Below are 17,797 nucleotides of genomic sequence, written 5' to 3'. Positions count from 1 at the left end.
TTGTTCGTTCCATTTCTTTCGGAAGCTTGTCTGTGAACCTGTATGATCAAGGATCTTCTTCGGTCTCTAACGACGACTGTGAGGTTTATTTTAGGCACTCAAGGTATGGATTTCTGTTTATCAATATTGTGAATATTCCTTTCTAATTTTCTTTCTCGTTTTCCTATGTTTGAAGAAGCACTATTCCCTATCGGGTATGTCTGCAATTTATCGTTATCTTTTCGGTTGCATGGATTAGATTGAATTGGATAACTCACAAACCGCATCTCACGTTTGATAAAATTTCACTTCTAAACCATAATGAGTAATTAGACGGGAAGGAAATTTGTCGGTCGCGCGTAATCCATCTTCTATAGGAATGTTTGTTTTCCTCACGTCTTTCTTTAGCCTGCTACATTTATCAATCCAATTTAATCGAATTCTGAGCACCAAGAGCCCGCGGATTCTAACCTTTAGAAGGAGATAAAAGTTTACTATATTTCGTATCCTTTGTCTCTCTCGTCACATGATGTGTTATGCCAACCAAATCGGTGATTCAAGTCAAATGATCGATTTTAGACATGATTCGTATTGGGCCTGGATGTAACGGACTCGATGGGCTCAAGCCTTGTGTACGTTTTGTGTTTGTTTGAGTTTGGGCCTCCAACATACCAAAAGGAGAAAACAAAACAAAATTGAAGATTGTACCAAAAACAACCAAAGACCAATAAGACTAGGCGTGTACTATCTGCACATTATTTTTACTTCTCACCCATTCCTCTTAATTCTAGATCGTCGGATTGAATGAGTTGAAGGAGATCAAATGATAAAAATTAAAATGGAGAGTGAGGGAAGTGAAAATGGGTGGATGGGTCGATAGCACCACCCTAAAACCTAAGGGTTGTCCCTTGAAAATCGTTCTCGTTAATAAATTTGTATTCAACCACCATCGTTCATCATTCGTCTTAAAGGTTTTAATATAGGGAGTTTTAACGAAAAGTCCGCGATACTGTTCACTTTAAAGAAAAATCATATTTTTACACTAAAAAGTCAAACCTAGTATTATTCATTTTACCCTTTATTTTGTTATTATCGTTAAAACTCAAAGTTTTCAAACCCTTTTCATTAGTTTTCCTTTTAATATATGCCTTCTCTTAGCAAAGTCAAAACTAGTGTCATTAGATCAAATGATTGCAGAAATTTTGTGAAAAAGACGAAAAAAATAAGGGGTGGCATTACAATAAATGAAACTATACAAACGAAATAAGAATGTAGGATAGATCGAACTTGGGTGTAAATGGTCAGATCGACTCCTTAATTTACTGGACGAATTCAACATAGCAATCAAAACTTGAAAACATCCACAAAACGACATGGTTTTCAACCCACAATTTCCTTGGGATTAGATCGCAAGGAACTCTAACCACAATTTTTGAGCATGAGTTCCACCGCTGCTCATTTTACGGCCCTAATTTGTAGGGTTTGGACACGTCACATGAAGGGTACCCTACCCCACACACAAAAGGCCAGACCATGCACGTACCGTCATCCATGCATCATTCATTTCACAGTTTCACTTTGGATCCTTCTCCTGCCCCCCTCCAGTGTTCAGCCCCACGCGTGCGCCCATCTCAACTTTGTTCTGGTTTTTGTTTTTCTTGTTTTGTTTTCGGTGATGTCGTTAGCACTTTAATAATAGAATATTATGTTTTTTCTTATATGACAACGTGATATTTTACTGTGTAAATATTGTAATTCCAATCGAAGATTCTCTTTATTATTTTTTTTAAATTCATTTTTGAAAAAATTTAGTCGATTTGGAGACTTTGTAGTCATCCATACGAAACAAATAGGTTCAAATTTGGGTTCCGTTTGGTAGTTAAGTAATAAAAAAAACGTATGGTAAAACTAAAATATCTTCTTATTGCCTTCAGGCAAGAACTTTTAAAAGCAGCATGTTATTTTTAAAAGCTACTTCATAAAAAACGGAGTTGAGCCTTTAATGAATATTTTCAATTCATGTAATACCTTCATTGCAACTTCATACTCCAGTCTAGTGATATTTCTTTTCAGTTATAAGTAAACGTCATAGGTTTGATTTTTTTCAAAAGTGAATTCGAACCAAATTATTATGACTAATCCATTGTGAAGTTTAGCCATCTCTCTCATTCCTTAGATTAGATAACATTGAATGCATTTAAGAATACCTTCATTAATTTTTTTTAAACAAAATTATTTATCTTTTTACACATGTTTTGTCCATGGGAATTTTAACGAAAAATCCGCAGTATTGTTCACTTTAATGAAAAACCACATTTTTACACTAAAAAGTCAAACATGGTACTATTCACTTTACCCTTTATTTTGTCATTTTCATTAAAACTCAAAGTTTTCAAGTCATTTTCATTAGTTTTCCTTTTATCCATTGGTGAACAAAACGATCGTCATCACCCACCACCACTGCCATTGCCACAATCAACGTTGCCGCCAACGCTACCACCGCCACTACATCCACCCTTACTACCATTGTTATTTCTACACCCCAACCACCACACTCCGCTATTGGCACTACCACCATACCCCTATTATTCCCGCTACAATCACCACCACCACTACCTCACCACCATTACCCCCGCCGCCGCTGTCGTCGTCACAACCCCACTATATGTCCATTTTTATCATTATATGCAAATACCATGTCAATTGTACATTAAAATTTACCAAATGCTTTTACACTACTTTTCATACTCACAACACTTTTAAAAATACAGTTTATCAAATACTCATTTGCTTTATATAATAGCTGAAGCGTTTAGATTATGACATTTGTATAGTAAAATAATGTCATGTCTTATTAGAAAAAAAAGTAACTTCTCACATGTAAAGAGCCAAGTAATTCTAAGAATATTATCTACACTCCTCTTTATACATTCTCATTTTGTATTTGAGAAATGCTAATGGACTCTCTTAAAAGTAAGATTCTCCCTTAACTATCTATCATCTCATTTTGTTGACAAAATATTTTATAACATTGACTCGGAATTGTTGTTAAGTTGTAAGGTAACAGAGTATAAAATGACCTTTTCGGAATGTGGATACACAAAAACAGCTCCCTTGATTCTTTGTCTTTTTGTGAATTTGATTTCATTTTATTTACAAAAAAAATAATAGTAATAAATTTATGAGCCCGTGAGCAAAGTGATTCGCCGGCCGTTTTGAGCGCTGGTGACGCACCGACCGGGGAGTTTGAGAGTTGTGACGCACCACCAAACTGTCTCATCCACTCACTTGTCTTGTCTTATTTAACTCTTATTATTAACAACAATCATACGATATCACTGCATCAATACTGTCCCTACCACATATGTCCCCCTCTCACATTTCTTTTTCTTTTTAATTTCTTCCAAAGTTTGAAATAATACTTTTTTTTTTTAATTCTTGAGTTTTTTAACCAAAATAATCTCATAGATTGGTATACCTAATCACTTGATCTTACTTAATTCTTAACTATAAAAATTGATAAAAATGGTACTGAGTTAGTCGACCGAAATTATTTTGGTCATTCTGTGAAAATTTGTCAATATCCTTATTAAGTGGAAGGGTTGGTTTGACAAGATACACTTAAAAGATGGTCACGTGATCGGCTACATGACAATTTAATATTGACAAATTTTTCACGGAATGATCAAAATGATTTTTGGTGGACAAACTCAATGACCACTTCTCTCGATTTTTATTGCATAGTAAGGAGTTATGCCAACTTTAAGGACCTTTTAATCAAAAACCTTTAAAATGGATCGCTTTCAAAACTAACTTTATCTATAATTTTTTAATTGAATGATTTTTGTTCATCTGACTTGAATTTAGAACTCTTTTGTCAACATAATTTAGGTCGAGTTCCACTGATCATCTTGCGTAACGCTTTCGTTAAAATTCAGATACTTGTGCAATGTTTGATAAATGGTTGCACAAGTTTTTTTCTATCCCTCACAAATCTACTTTTCCTATTTTCGTCTACCGGTTAAAAACAATTTTAGTTATTAAAAACGCATTTAGCATTGCCAGAAGCATTCCCAAACATATCCTAAACAATTCGCTCTACAACACATTCACATTTTATATGTTTCCCTTCACCCAGAGACCTATCATGTTCCATTATTGTAATGTAACTTAATGGTCGGAGAATAACCATATTTCATTATCGTAATGTAATTTGATGGTCGAAACTGTATGTCTTTTAAAGACTAGCTCTTTCAAAAAAATGAATGAAATCGTCTATTATACATTTTGAAATTGTTATAATAACTTATGGGATGGAAAGTTTCGAATTCATAACGTATGAGTAAAAACTCATAACCATATCCACTTAAATATATGACTACATGCTCTATTATACACCTATTTACAAGAACGATCCTCAAAAGCTGCCCTATGAACGTAGGGATAGTCCCTAATCAAAAAGAAAAGGAAAAGATCCTCGCTGGATCATTTTCCTAGGAATCCTAGGGATTCCGTGATCGTGATCGTTTATCCTACATCGTGTTGTTAGTTTTCATTAGGTATTATTTATATTTAATTTTAAATTTTAAAATTTGAAATATTTCTAATTGTACGATATATGATAAACGGTCACGATCATAGGACTCATAGGAAAATGATCGGGCGAGGATGCTTTTCCAAAAGGAAAAGGTTGTATACAAAAGAAGAAATAAATTCAAATCCATTGCGATTTGCGACGGCACGCAAAGGCAGAGTCCCTAATCACAATCAATGCCTTCCCAAACATAACAATCAATCAAAGCTTTGTTAGAAAGTAACGTTGAGAAGGTAATAGGCCTACTTAGTGCGGTGGTCGCCGTCAGCGCCAGCCGCCCAACCGCCCTCAGACACACATTTGATATTAGCACCCACCACCTACCTTTTGGAATTTATAATCAGACTGATAAGTTAAGTTGTTTATTGGGTAATTAATACGTGGCCTCTTTGGGAGGATGACTTACATATACAATGGTCCATCGTCACGTCGCATTTTAGTTTAATAAACAGATTTGCTATCGTTCACCAAAAAAATAAATAAATAAATAAATTTGTTGTCATTGTGGCATTCAGTTTTAACAATACAATAATACAATGTTGTTTACTTTTTCTCCATCCATCTAACATTGCATTACTGAACCAGAATGTCACCTAACACTAAACAACTTGCAAATGTTCCTCAGATAAAGATAGCACCGTCAACCTCCACCGCAGATCTCTGCTACTCGCCCATCGCGCGTATCTCTTGAGCAATGCACTTTGGTATTTGGTGATTATTAAAGTACATTTAGCACTATTTGGTAGGATTACGAGAAGGTTTTTTGTGCAAGTGGCTTACTCACCCCCATTTTTCGTTCATCCAGCTTATTCGTGGGTTCTTTCTCTTGATGATGATGACCGATTGGCAATCGTAGCGCAGCTGGCTTGGTGGAGTCTGCATTCCTCCAAATCTAGGATTTTTGTTGTTATATGAGCTTGCGTCTTTTTGGACTTTTCGATGTATTTGCTTTTAAACTATACTTGTATTTGAACTACCTTTGAGCTTTTTATTTCTTGTATTAATTTTTAATTAATGAAAGTTTTCTTCGACAGAAAAAAAAAAAAAAAAAAAAAGGAAGAAGATGAAGATAGCAGCAGCTGCCGACTTAAATGCTCACATCCATGTCATGCAAAGCACTGTAGCGGTGGGTATCTCCTCTCTGTGCCCCACCCCAAATATTATGCCTTAACGCAAACAAATTGATATGATAATCAAATGATTAGCAACTAAGCACCCAATTAGTAGTTGGCTAAAAAGGAGGGACAAACAAAAGAATCCAATAATGAAAGAACATATCTGTGTAGGCCAATTTGTTTGGCTAAACCATTGTAGTTTAAACTATTATTTTGTCATAAAAAATTAATAAAAGGTCTTGCTGAATGAGAAAGAAGCATAGTATTTGGAGGTGTGCCAGTGAGTGTTACTAATTCACTTTTTATATTATAAGCAAAATGTAACACTAAAAAACTAACTCTGTGTTATATCAAACTTATCATTCGCGAAAATGAAACATAAGACTTTCCATTTACAAGTGAAAAAAATAAAAAAAAAATATCACTTGATAATAGTGCTTGATGCCAATAAATATTATAATAATTTAAAACAGAAGTGGGAATGATAACATCGCATGACAGAGTGTCAATCGTAGCTAAAAGTTACCGTTAAAGATGGCATTTAGTCACTTTTGTGTTGCGAAAATTTCTCCACTAAAGGAGGGGAATCTGGTTGAAGAAGAAAAGAGCATTGAATTGAATAGTTTGAACCACCAGGTCCATCCAATTCTTAATAAGAACACCTACGTTCATTAAACCCCACTTACTTTATCCCTTCTGCGGCGAGGTCAACAATTCCCATTAGGGAATAGTCCCCATAAACTGATCCTACCAAATCAGTTTCCACCGACACTCAAAACACGGTTTCTTACTGCTCTCTGCCAAAAACTAATCCCACCTCAATTTCTACCGTACTCCGGAGTATTTTTATATCGGGAGGGTTTAGCCGTTAGATCTTTAGTTAAAATACAATGATTGAGATTTAATGATTAAAAATTTAGAATATTATATACTCCAAAACACCAATCTCACCTGAGAAGGTGCCAGGTAGTCGAGACTAGCATTAAGGCTAATATGTTGATTAATACTCCCTAGAATTCTTGAATTTTGTTAATTAAACTACCATGTGTCATACATCGCTAGATTGTTGAGAAATAAATGAGATAAGAGCCAGTTTGGGACCGCTGTAGAAGCGTTTTTCTACAGCGATAAGCACTTCTGACTAGGTCATAGAGGCGCGTTTTGGAGAAGCACCTCCAAATGCTTTTGTCAGACACTCGGATTTTTCGTAAGTTCAATGTTCTTCTATAACGAGCACTTCTAGCAGAAACGCTTGCGAGCAGAACACATGTATTGACTCAACGACATGATTGGATCATTTTAGATGCAGATTCAAGGTGGGAGAGAAGATGATACATAATAGAAACAATGTAGAGTGAGAAACAAGGAAAATATAAAAAATTTATTGTTGAATAATTGGTTTGAGAAAGAAAGAACAATAATAACATATCCATCCTTCATTCACAAACTCAGTAAGTACCCACCACACATCCCAATCTCCCTCTCTTGACTTCCATTCGTTTTTTGTATATATCACATGTACAGATGATCCCCTTCTACACCCAGCAACCCACCCATCTCCCTCCCTCCCTCCCTCCCTCCCTCCCTACCTATCTACTTCTCACTCTCTCTCGCTCGCTCTCTCCCTCTCTCCCTCTCAAATATAACTAGAGGCAAATTAAACAATTGTACACAGTTTCATTTTTTTTTTTCTTGGAAGTGGGGATCCAGGAACCAGGCCGGCCTACATCGGAATGAGAAATGAAAGGAGATTGAAGAAACTGCAAAACAAAATGGGAGGGAAAGAGGGCATAGGAGAAAGGAGGAACAAAGTGGAGCCAGAGAGCAATGGGGAATGAATGAATAAATGAAAACTGAACATGGAACACTAAGCTACCTCTCTGGGATCCACTGGCATAGGCTGCTAATGACATTATTTGGTGATTCCGATTATGTCACAGGTATCTGGTAATCCTTATATGGTGGGAGGCGGAACGGAATGGAAGTTCCTAACAAACTGGGGGTGCGGGGTACCAACAGGAAAAACTCAAAAATCTGGCTGAGATGCAGAATTACAGTACAGTCCTGAGTTCTAAAAGCTATAATGCCTGACCGAGTGTTCCAACATATTGCAACTGGGGCGCACCATTTCCTTCACTCGGCTACCATTTTTGTAAATCTTGAATGTTGGTACAATCCTCACATTTTCGGTGTTCGCAACTGCTACGTTTTCTTCAATGTCAACCTATGATCCATGACCGTAATAAGTATAAAAACATTTATTCTCTTAATGTACTTTAGTAGCAGTCACAGGAGCATGCAAACTTCAGTCAAACTAGTATATGATAAACGTCAATCATCAATTTTACCTTGAGGAAATTTATGGATGGGTAGCGACCACAAAGCGTGTCCAGAAAAGGTGATACTTGCTTGCATTGCAAATCAGAGGCTGCTTTGAAATGGACCACAGAGACACCTGTAAATGCGATTTTTAGGCACTTGTGCAATGATGCAGATGTAGAAATTAAAAGGTGACATAAGTATAGATGGGAAGGTCTACCTGGTAAAGATATCGCAGCTCTGAACTGCTCAATACCTAGTATTTCTTCCACTTCACCCCCAAACTTTATATTAGAAACTTCTTCCCCACGGGATTTTTTTAATGCAACTTGAGCATGAAACAAAGATTCAGCAACTTCATTGTCGTCAGGAAGCAACCTCCTCAAGACCTCATAATCTTTTACAGCCTCTACCCATCTTTCTAGCTGTAATACACAAAAATATAACAGGCTAAATTGCTTTTTTTTTTCAAAAGAAAATTATATGAACGGAAAAAAGAAGAGAAAATGAAAAGGTTTAGACATGCATTTACCTTGCTGTTTGAGGCAGCCCTTCGGAGAAGGGCTTTTGTATAATTGGGTATAATACATAAGGCTTGGTTGCAGTCTTCAATGGAACGCTCCCACATCCCAAGTTTAGACCAACAGGCTGCTCTGTTGCAATAGAGAACAGAGTTTGAAGGATCGAGTCTCAGACCTTCCCCGTATGCTGCACAAGCTTCTGTGAACCTTTCGGACTTGAAGAGATCATTGCCCCGGGCACGAGCTCTCATAACCAAGCGCACATTACTCAGCAGCACTGCAGTTTCAATGTTTCGGGGATCAATCTGCGCTGCTTTCTCAGCAGCAGTAACTGCATTCTCAAACCTGCAACACATCCATCATCTATTCTCACTCTCCACAAAACCCTTAACCATCTTATTTCGGATGAAGCCTAAAATCTTTAAACTCACCTTCCAAATGCCAATTCAATTTGGGCCAAGACAAAGTTAGTGTAAGCTTCAGAAAGCATTCCAAAGAACTTAGATTGTGAAAGGTTGGAATGAGTGTCTAATCTAGGTGTAGTCAATATGACTGATTCAGCATCATCAATTTGGTGAAGCTTCAAAAGTGCTTCCGCTCTACACATAGAGAGCTGTAAATTCAATTTGAACAAGTTCAGTATTTTGCTTATCTTTTCACTAAATCAAATAATACAATCCACATATACAGAACTTACAGAAACTCAGGAATCGACATTTACCTGAGGAGAAGAGTCAGCTCCGGAAGCAATAGTAGAATCACATTCCCTCAATACACTTCTCCAATCTCCTACACGACGGGAATCTGTACATTTTTTTAGATACTTCTCTACTGCCTGCAGTTTCTGTAACTCAGCTGGATCTGGCTGCAGCCCCGGAAAAGAAAGGTGCCTCCTGGAATTCTCGACCTGCCCTAACCTGCGATAGATAGGATTATGTCAAGTAAATTTCCTGCTACATTAAGCTGGAGAGAAATATTAAAATTCAATCCACCTACAACTCCATAAAACAGCTAAGAAACTGGATCCTAAGAATGTAAAACAAAATGAACCCAGAAAGTTTGAAACTACACCGAAAACCTCTAAGAAGCTTCCAATAATCTTAGATGTCGAGTAATTAGCAAACTGCAATACAACTATTCACACTTATCCAATTCAATCAATTACTAGATTGAATCGCGGAAATTGTATGCACGCATTAACTCTTGTGAAAATCAACATACAACAAGGAAGTAAAAGCAAACAAGAAAACACAGAAGAACCAATCAAAGTATCCAAATCGAAAGGGCAAACCACAGCAGATCCAAAGAACAAGCAAGTAGAGGCATTCTCAACAATGTTGACCAACTATTTAACAAGATTAACACTAACCCAATTCATTAATCACATCAGTTTCAGAGAAAACAACTGAGCTTTACTGCTTTACATCCCAACAACTCACCTAAGAAACAAAGACCCCAAACGCTGGTGAGCCCTGCCATAATTGGGATCCAACCTCACCGCCTCCTCGCATTCCCTCACCGCCTCCGTCAGACGTCCTAGACCCGTCAATGCCGCAGCCCGGTTGCTCCGGTAGGCAGCATTGGCCGGAGACAATGCAATTGCCCGATCGTACAAGCTCAAAGCCTCTGCAAAATGGCCTCTTCTGTACTTCTCATTCCCAGCTCTCTTCAACTCCTCGGGATCCACACTCACCATTGTTCTCTTCAACAAGTCTCCGCCACCGCCGCTACCCCTCGAACTCACGGCGCTCGCCCTCGAACTCAGGGAACTCGCCGCTTCAGTGCCACCGCCTTTAGCAGCCTGACCGCCCCGCATTATGCTCCCATGACCGTAATTCCCCGTACCCGAACCCAAAACGTCGGTTCTGGAGCTACGGTTCAGAACCATACCCGTTTTTAAGATTTTCCCAGATGGGCATATGTTCCCAGTGGGCAAAACACTTGGCGGCGGAGAGCTCACGGAGCTCTGACCCGAGTATATATGCGGGTGGGTGGAACCCGAATCGGATCTTGTATTACCCGGTTTGAAACTGCGGGTGTTTCCGGCGGATCGGACGCTTTCGGCGGCGGTGGGACTGCTCTCGCTAGAGCCGGATAGCTCGCCGGAGTGGTTGTTAGGGGCTGATTCGGCCCTTCTGGCAACTTGGTTGGGCCCATTTCGGCCGGAAACCGATCCTGAGGAGCTGGAGCTACTACTTGTAGCAGTGGCGATGCCGCCGCTCTGGCGAGTCCGAAGAGGCGAAACGGGCGAACCCAGATCGAGTTCCCGGAAATCGGGCTTGTTGGCTTCGCAACTCAGCGAGTCACGGAATCGATCGTTGAGCGAGTCGAGGCCGAGCTGGTCCGAACTGGGCTTCCCGGAATGCGACATTTCCGAAAACAAAAATAAAGTTCGTATCTTTTTTCCGATTTCCTCTCTCTCAATCAGTAAATTTCGGTTCTTTCTCTCTGGGTCGTCGTCTTCCTCAGCAATGTGTGGGTGTGAAGCTGCTCCGAGAAGAAGAACAATGACTGCTAGCAGAAACAGACGCAGAAAACCCCAGAAGCAGCAGAAGGAGAATAAGAGGTTCTGATGAAGACATTAAGGGGTAGAGAGAGAGACAAGCGAAGGGAAAAAGAAGCCGAGAGGGGGATCTCGTGATATAAAAGAAGGAAGCAAAGAATGAATGTGAGGGCCGTCCTTAGAGAGAGAGAGAGAGAGAGAGAGAGAGAGAGAGAGAACTTTTTTATTGATTGTTTTTTCTTCCCTTCTCTCTTTCACCTGCTGCTTCACGAGACAAGTTTTGAGGCTTCTCTCCACTTCTCTTGTTTGTATTTTAACCCTAATTTTCCTCCTCCTTTTCTTCTCAATCTATAAATCTAAAACCTCCTCTTTTTTTTCTTTTAGCAAATGCGTCATTCACACTAAGAGGAAGAAGCGAGTTTAGTTTCAAAATATGTTAATAATAATACTATTTTAATTCAACTTTGCAAGAAAATTGAATATAAAATTTTTCACTTACAAACAAAAAGGAATATCATTAAATGATTTTTATGACACACATATACTGTTGCTCTAACGTCTTATATGAATAATAAAAAAATATTTAACTTTTTATTTAAATAAAATTATCTTATTAATACCGAAACACTACAGTATTACACCGGACTATACAAATTCGTGGTTTATTTGTTTTTTTTTTTTTTCTTTGGAAAAAGTAAAGTGATGGAGTACTCTTCCTCTAGGGGATGTGAGGAACAAACACAGACTGGTGACACCTGAGCATATTGGGGCTCACACTTTTTCATTACCTTTACTTTCTTTTCCCTTTTGTGAATAAATTGATTGACTTCACATTGGTTAAGGATTATTTTGTGCCATTTACAACCATACATAATTGCTTTAAGGCATTAGAATTGAAAGGTGACACCTTATACATCAACGCATTTTCCTTTGATGGTTTACATAAACAAGTTTTATCCAATTATCTAGCTTTTAATCTACGTATATTTTATGTCTAACATTGAAACGGTGTAATAAACGAAACGAATATAATAAGTGCAGAGAAAGGTGCAAGTCGTTGGTTTACCTCTACTAGATTTTGTCACGCATCAAAGCAGGATGATCGACATGTAGTGGACCGTTCATTTGTCTCTCTAAAATCTTAATGTGATATCAATCTATTTGAGCAGGCTAATTGTTTTATCTAACGGCCAACTCACTCAAATAGTTGGGAGAATGTTTGATGTTGGGTAGGTCAAAAGCCTAAACGTATTGAGATAGCAAGTGATTAAGTGCATGTTGAAAACATATAGCGTTAAGAACCAATTGGTTGTAGGTGGTGGTTAGTTATGAATTATAATTAGATATACTAAACATAGTCAATCATGATGTAATACCATACAAGAAATAAGAAAATAAATAGAAACAAAACACAAAACCAAACAAAAGAGAAGGCTCAATGGTCCCTCAACCACTTTGGAGCTCAACCCTTTGTCACTACTATTGACAATGACCACCAATTCAAGCAATGCAATGGTGTCACTACTTACACCTAATTACAATTTACTTTTCACTTACACCTAATTATAATCTCTCTCTAAAGAACCATTTATATGGAACAGATTTGTTACTGTCGTGTTTAATTATACGGTGTTATTTATAATTTTCTCTTTACATAGCATTGTATACTTAGATCTAATTATCATGTAACAAAATCCAATCCGTATACATTGTTAACCACTACATAGTAGCCTAGTGGTTGATGATAAATTCTAAACTCGTACTTCAAATATCACACGTTGAATTCGATTTATAACATTGGTAATTACCCGATGATAGTTAGGAAAAAATTGATATGTCTTTATAAATATTTTTCACCACTGAAATAATAGATTATCGTGACAATTCAATGCTTTTTATAATAAAATAAAAAATCCATGCACGTCGCTCTTCTCTGAGTCAACCCATTTATCCTAGATTCCTGCACTTTGCAGATTTTTTACTTTCTTACGCAAGCCAGAAGGCCAACTAATACGAAGATTTAATGACTGCTACCAAATTTCCAAAATACCCTCCTCCACTGTCCCTTATTTTACATTTGTACCCTTTAATGTTGGGCCGCCACCTGGCTCCCGATTCCATCCGAATTTCTCCCACCAAATCCGGAAATCCGGACTCTTCAAATTTAATCTAACGGTTACAAATAAGGAAATCCTCTAAAAACTATAATAATTGAAGTCGTTTGATTAAATTTTAAGAATTCGAATCTTCAAATCCTTAAGACCTAATGAGAGAGATATGGATAGGATATCTTCCCTCCCTCTTCGATAAGCCCGAGAGAAAAATACAGTTAAAAGTGATAAAACGTCTGCCCAAAAAAATAGGGGACAAGGGCATTATGGAGAATAACCGATTACTTAGGGGTGTTTAAGTAATTATCTGAGGGTCTCGACAGAAATAGCTGGCCATGTGCTGGAGAGAGTGGCGTGCCAGCTGGCCCATTCGGGGACAACCTTGAGCCAAACAGTGACGTCCAGCTAAGCAACCAAACGGCGGGAGATAACGTCGTTTAGTGTGATACGGGGGGAATAAGCCAATGCATGGGGCGATGTCGTTTTGGTAGGGGGAGCAGTCGGATGGTGACAGCAGAGGAGGGGCCATCATCCGTAGTGACTTTGCAGAGATGGGGGAGAATGATGACCGGGCCATCTATTTAATGCCAGGTAGGCAGTAGGCTATATGATAACATGACATGGATGCATTTTGTGTTCATCCCAAATCCAAAGATTTTTTTATTTTTTTTTATTTTTTTATAGATATTATAAAAGGAAAATTAATGAAAATAACTTGATAACTTTGAGTTGTGTTATAAGTTAATAGTATCAGGATTGACTTTTTAGAGTAAAAATATGATTTTTTATTAAAGTAAACAATAAATGAAGTTTTTCGTTAAAATTCCTTATTATAAATTTATATTCTTATGAATCGAACAATGATGAATTTACTACTTAGATTGTAGTGTTAATTAATTAGTTTAATTCACGTCTGCAATATGTAATCTGTATTTGCATGGAATTAATAATATTTATTTACTAATTAATTAAAAATAGATTTAAAACTATTGTCAATAAAGGATAAGGGCTCTTAATCCATGACAATCACATTACATTTGTCTTTTCGATTAAAAAACATTGTTGCTGCCTTTTTCTACTATGAGTGCTAATTTGGACTTATTAACTTCTCCTTTTTTAAAATAAATTTTGTTCTCCATTATCAAATTTAAACTATTATGAAAATAGTCAAATTTAAACTATTTTTTATTTTCATAATTATAATAAATATTTAAAAATAATAATGATAAAATTATTTACTAACAACTAAAAATAGAAATGAACATTTGCTGTCAATCTCCATCATGTCACGTAAGAATTGAAGTTTCGATTGAAAAATATTAATGGTGTCTTTATTTACTGTTATTGCTGATGAAGACTTTTTTACTCAAGTTTTAGAAATACTCTTATAATCTAAAACTCCCGCAAATTAGTAACACAACGTTATAATAATACCATCATACTGAAAATTCCCACCAAATCTGAATCTACGGCTTGCCTGGGAGAGCCAAAATTATGGCACCACAAGGCATAAGCTCTGTTGTGAGCTGTGACCCACTAAATTGTAGAACAATAAATCATAAGAGTATTTTTGCATGTAATTTGTAAAACGTCTTAAAACAAACAGAGAAGTGTTGAGGAGATTCGCTTAAAGTTTGACTCTTTATGAACGCTCTATTAATTCATAGTTTAATATTAATTTTTGTGCAAACATTATAAAATTGTAGACATCGAAATTTTGGTAAATAAATGTTGACCGATAAATCAAAGTTTCAACGCTCATGTATTACATAAATTTTACACGTAGCGTGTGACTCGACAAAAAATTGAAATGATTCGGAAAAGTCATCAAACAAGACACGTATCAACACCTGGCAGAAACGATTTATTTCATCTGCATATTATATTCAAAATTAGGCCTTGGAAAATTCTATAAATAGGAAACCAATTCATAACCAATTGATGACCAATTCATATTACACCAAAACCTTGAAGCTCTAAAGCTCTGAAACTCCGAAGCTCTCAAGCATCCAGGTTCCCGAAGAATCAAGAAAGCCCTCTTCGTTCTTTGTTCATCGTTCTTCCAAGATCAAGCCCTGACGGCCCTTGGATCAACAATCATCCACCTTCAAGATCAAGTCCCGACGGCCCTTTGAAGAACTTCCACCAATTCAAGATCAAGCCCCAAAGGCCCTTGAAGAACTTCCACCAATTCAAGATCAAGCCCCAAAGGCCCTTGAAGAACTTCCACCAATTCAAGATCAAGCCTTGACGGCCCTTGAAGAAAGTGTTTATCGTTCATCATCCGTTCATCCTAAGATCAAGCCCCAAAAGCCCCTTTGGATCAACAACGTCGACAAATCCACACATCCAATCGTCCTTCAAGATCAAAGCCCAAAAACCCTTGAAGATCCGTTCATCACCGTTATTCAAGATCAAGCCTCAACGGCCCTTGAAGAAACGTTCATCCTCAAGATCAAGCCCCAACGGCTCCTTGAAAATCCGCTCAAATCCACCTTCAAGATCAAGCCCACGGCCCTTGAAGAACGTTCATCCTTAGATCAAGCCTAACGGCCCTTTTGATCAATCGCACATTCACAAATCAACACCTTACAGAGATCAAATCAGAGGATCAAATTTGAGAGAGATTGTAACCCAAAATCATCAAATACAAATATTATTTTGTGCACGTGTTCTTGTCTCGTTTGTTTCAGGAAAAATTCGTGTTCACAAAAACATATGCCAAAAGTATGAAGTAGCAGAGAATTTATAAAATGTCACTTTTGAAAAAGTCTGCTTACCATTATCAAACATAAAATACATTTTGTTTTGTGACTTTGTCTAACCTATGTGAAATTATATATAAACAAAATTGAAGACAACGAGGAAAATATGTTAAAATATATAAATATGGTGTTTGATTCCAACTCCACAGTCATTTTCAAATGCAATTGTCATATGCTTGTTAACAATTTATAATTCTTTTCACACTCACTTAAACTTCTAAATTTGACCAAATTACGTGTTCATTTTCAAACATTTTAAGTTTTGTGGATCGTATATGGAAAAATATTCAGGTCCCTGTATATGTGTGTAAAAAGCTTTACTTTCAAATTTTTAGTGAGTAATTTTGTAATGTATACCTTCGCACGTGTAAAGTGTGGTAAGAAGTCTACACATATGAGAAATCACTGCCTAAACGTTTTCGAGATGTCCCTAATAGCCAACGAATGACAAGTGCCTTTGAGTGCCGAATTAAAGGGGCTTATTAGACACATATACCTTTGTCATGATTCATGGTTGAAGACTTGTATCGAACTCCATTTTGTAATGTTGCACTCTTTGCTTTATTCCCAAGAAATATATCCATGTAGTGCAACATATCAAGATAAAATGAAAACCTCCACCTAAAACAAGGAAAAGTTGTGCTTTCTCCTTTTATGATGGAAGATTTTGATTGGTTTCCTGAAAAGGAATGACAAAAGTAAGAAATGGAATTGAGAAAAGTAACAATGTAATTTTAAGGTCGAAAAGTAATAGAAAAATCAGTCAAATCAGAAATCCTTTAATTGTTCGATTAAGTTGTTAAAGTTTAATTATTTAACTTAATATGGTTATGTTGTAACATTCTACATCGTTTAAGGAAGTGGATCCTGTAAGCCTTATATATATATTCTTATCTCTACCTAGCACGAGGCCTTTTGGAAGGTCACTGGCTTTAGGTTCCATATGAACTCTGAAGGTAAGCGAGTTCGCGCGAAAGCAATCCCATGATGGATAACCTATTAGGAAGTTCTCGTGTGAGTTCCTAGAAACAAAACCGTGAGGGCGTGGTCGGGGCCCAAAGCGGACAATATCGTGCTACGGTGGAGTCGAGCTCGGGATGTGGTGGGGACCCGGGCTGAGATGTGATAATTTGGTATCATAGTCAATCCCTGACCGGAAGTGTTCTGACGAGAACGTTGGGCCCTAAGGGGGGTGGACGGTAACATCACACATCGTCCAGGGGAGTGGATCTTGTAAGCCTTATATATATATATATATATATTATCATCTCTACTTAGCACGAGGCATTTTGGAAGTTCACTGGTTTCGAGTTCCATAGGAACTCCGAAGTTAAGTGAGTTCGCGCGAAAGCAATTTCATGACGGGTGACCCATTGAGAAGTTCTCGTGTGAGTTTCCAGAAACAAAACCGTGAGGGCATGGTTGGGGCCCAAAGCGGATAATATCGTGCTACGGTGGAGTCGAGTCCGGGATGTGGTGGTGGGCCCACGATGTGACATATGCTACATAACTAAACGGTTTTGGATTTAGATATTGAAGATAATATATATATATATATATATATATATGTGTGTGTGTGTGTGTGGAAAAGATCATCTTTGATTATATTCTTTAGATTAAATCTTGTGTTTGGCTCGATTTTATATTTTGATTACTGTGTGTCAATCTTGATTAAAATTTTCTAATTTCATTTTAATCCACATACTAGATGAAAATGACCAAATAATTAACAAATTAAATTGCCCGATAAAAAAGGGTATGTACTATCTTCTTTGATGTTAACTTTCTTTTCTTTTTTTATCATTGTGGAGGAAGAATTTGAACTTAAACTATCTTCGAACAATTGAAAAAAATATGTATTATTAGACTAAGGATTAGTTAATTGATGTT

The 17,797-nt window shown here is 37.1% G+C and overlaps 1 protein-coding gene across 1 annotated transcript; it reads right to left on the bottom strand.

The window, feature by feature from the left end:
* Nucleotides 1-7,050: 7,050 nt before the first annotated feature.
* LOC103423039 (TPR repeat-containing thioredoxin TTL1-like) lies at nucleotides 7,051-11,391 on the bottom strand. The gene is made up of 7 exons (XM_070808638.1): nucleotides 9,968-11,391; nucleotides 9,250-9,445; nucleotides 8,960-9,141; nucleotides 8,540-8,873; nucleotides 8,228-8,432; nucleotides 8,037-8,143; nucleotides 7,051-7,912 (listed from the first exon to the last, which is right to left on the bottom strand). Exons 1-7 carry the CDS (start codon nucleotides 10,897-10,899, stop codon nucleotides 7,760-7,762), a joined length of 2,109 nt encoding a protein of 702 aa, XP_070664739.1. The 5' UTR covers nucleotides 10,900-11,391; the 3' UTR covers nucleotides 7,051-7,759.
* Between the last annotated feature and the right edge of the window lie 6,406 nt (nucleotides 11,392-17,797).

The sequence above is a fragment of the Malus domestica genome, chromosome 11 (assembly GCF_042453785.1).
Source record: "Malus domestica chromosome 11, GDT2T_hap1".
NCBI lineage: Eukaryota > Viridiplantae > Streptophyta > Magnoliopsida > Rosales > Rosaceae > Malus > Malus domestica.
The sequence above is the reverse complement of the archived record's forward strand: the minus strand, read 5'-3'. Positions and strand labels throughout refer to the sequence as shown.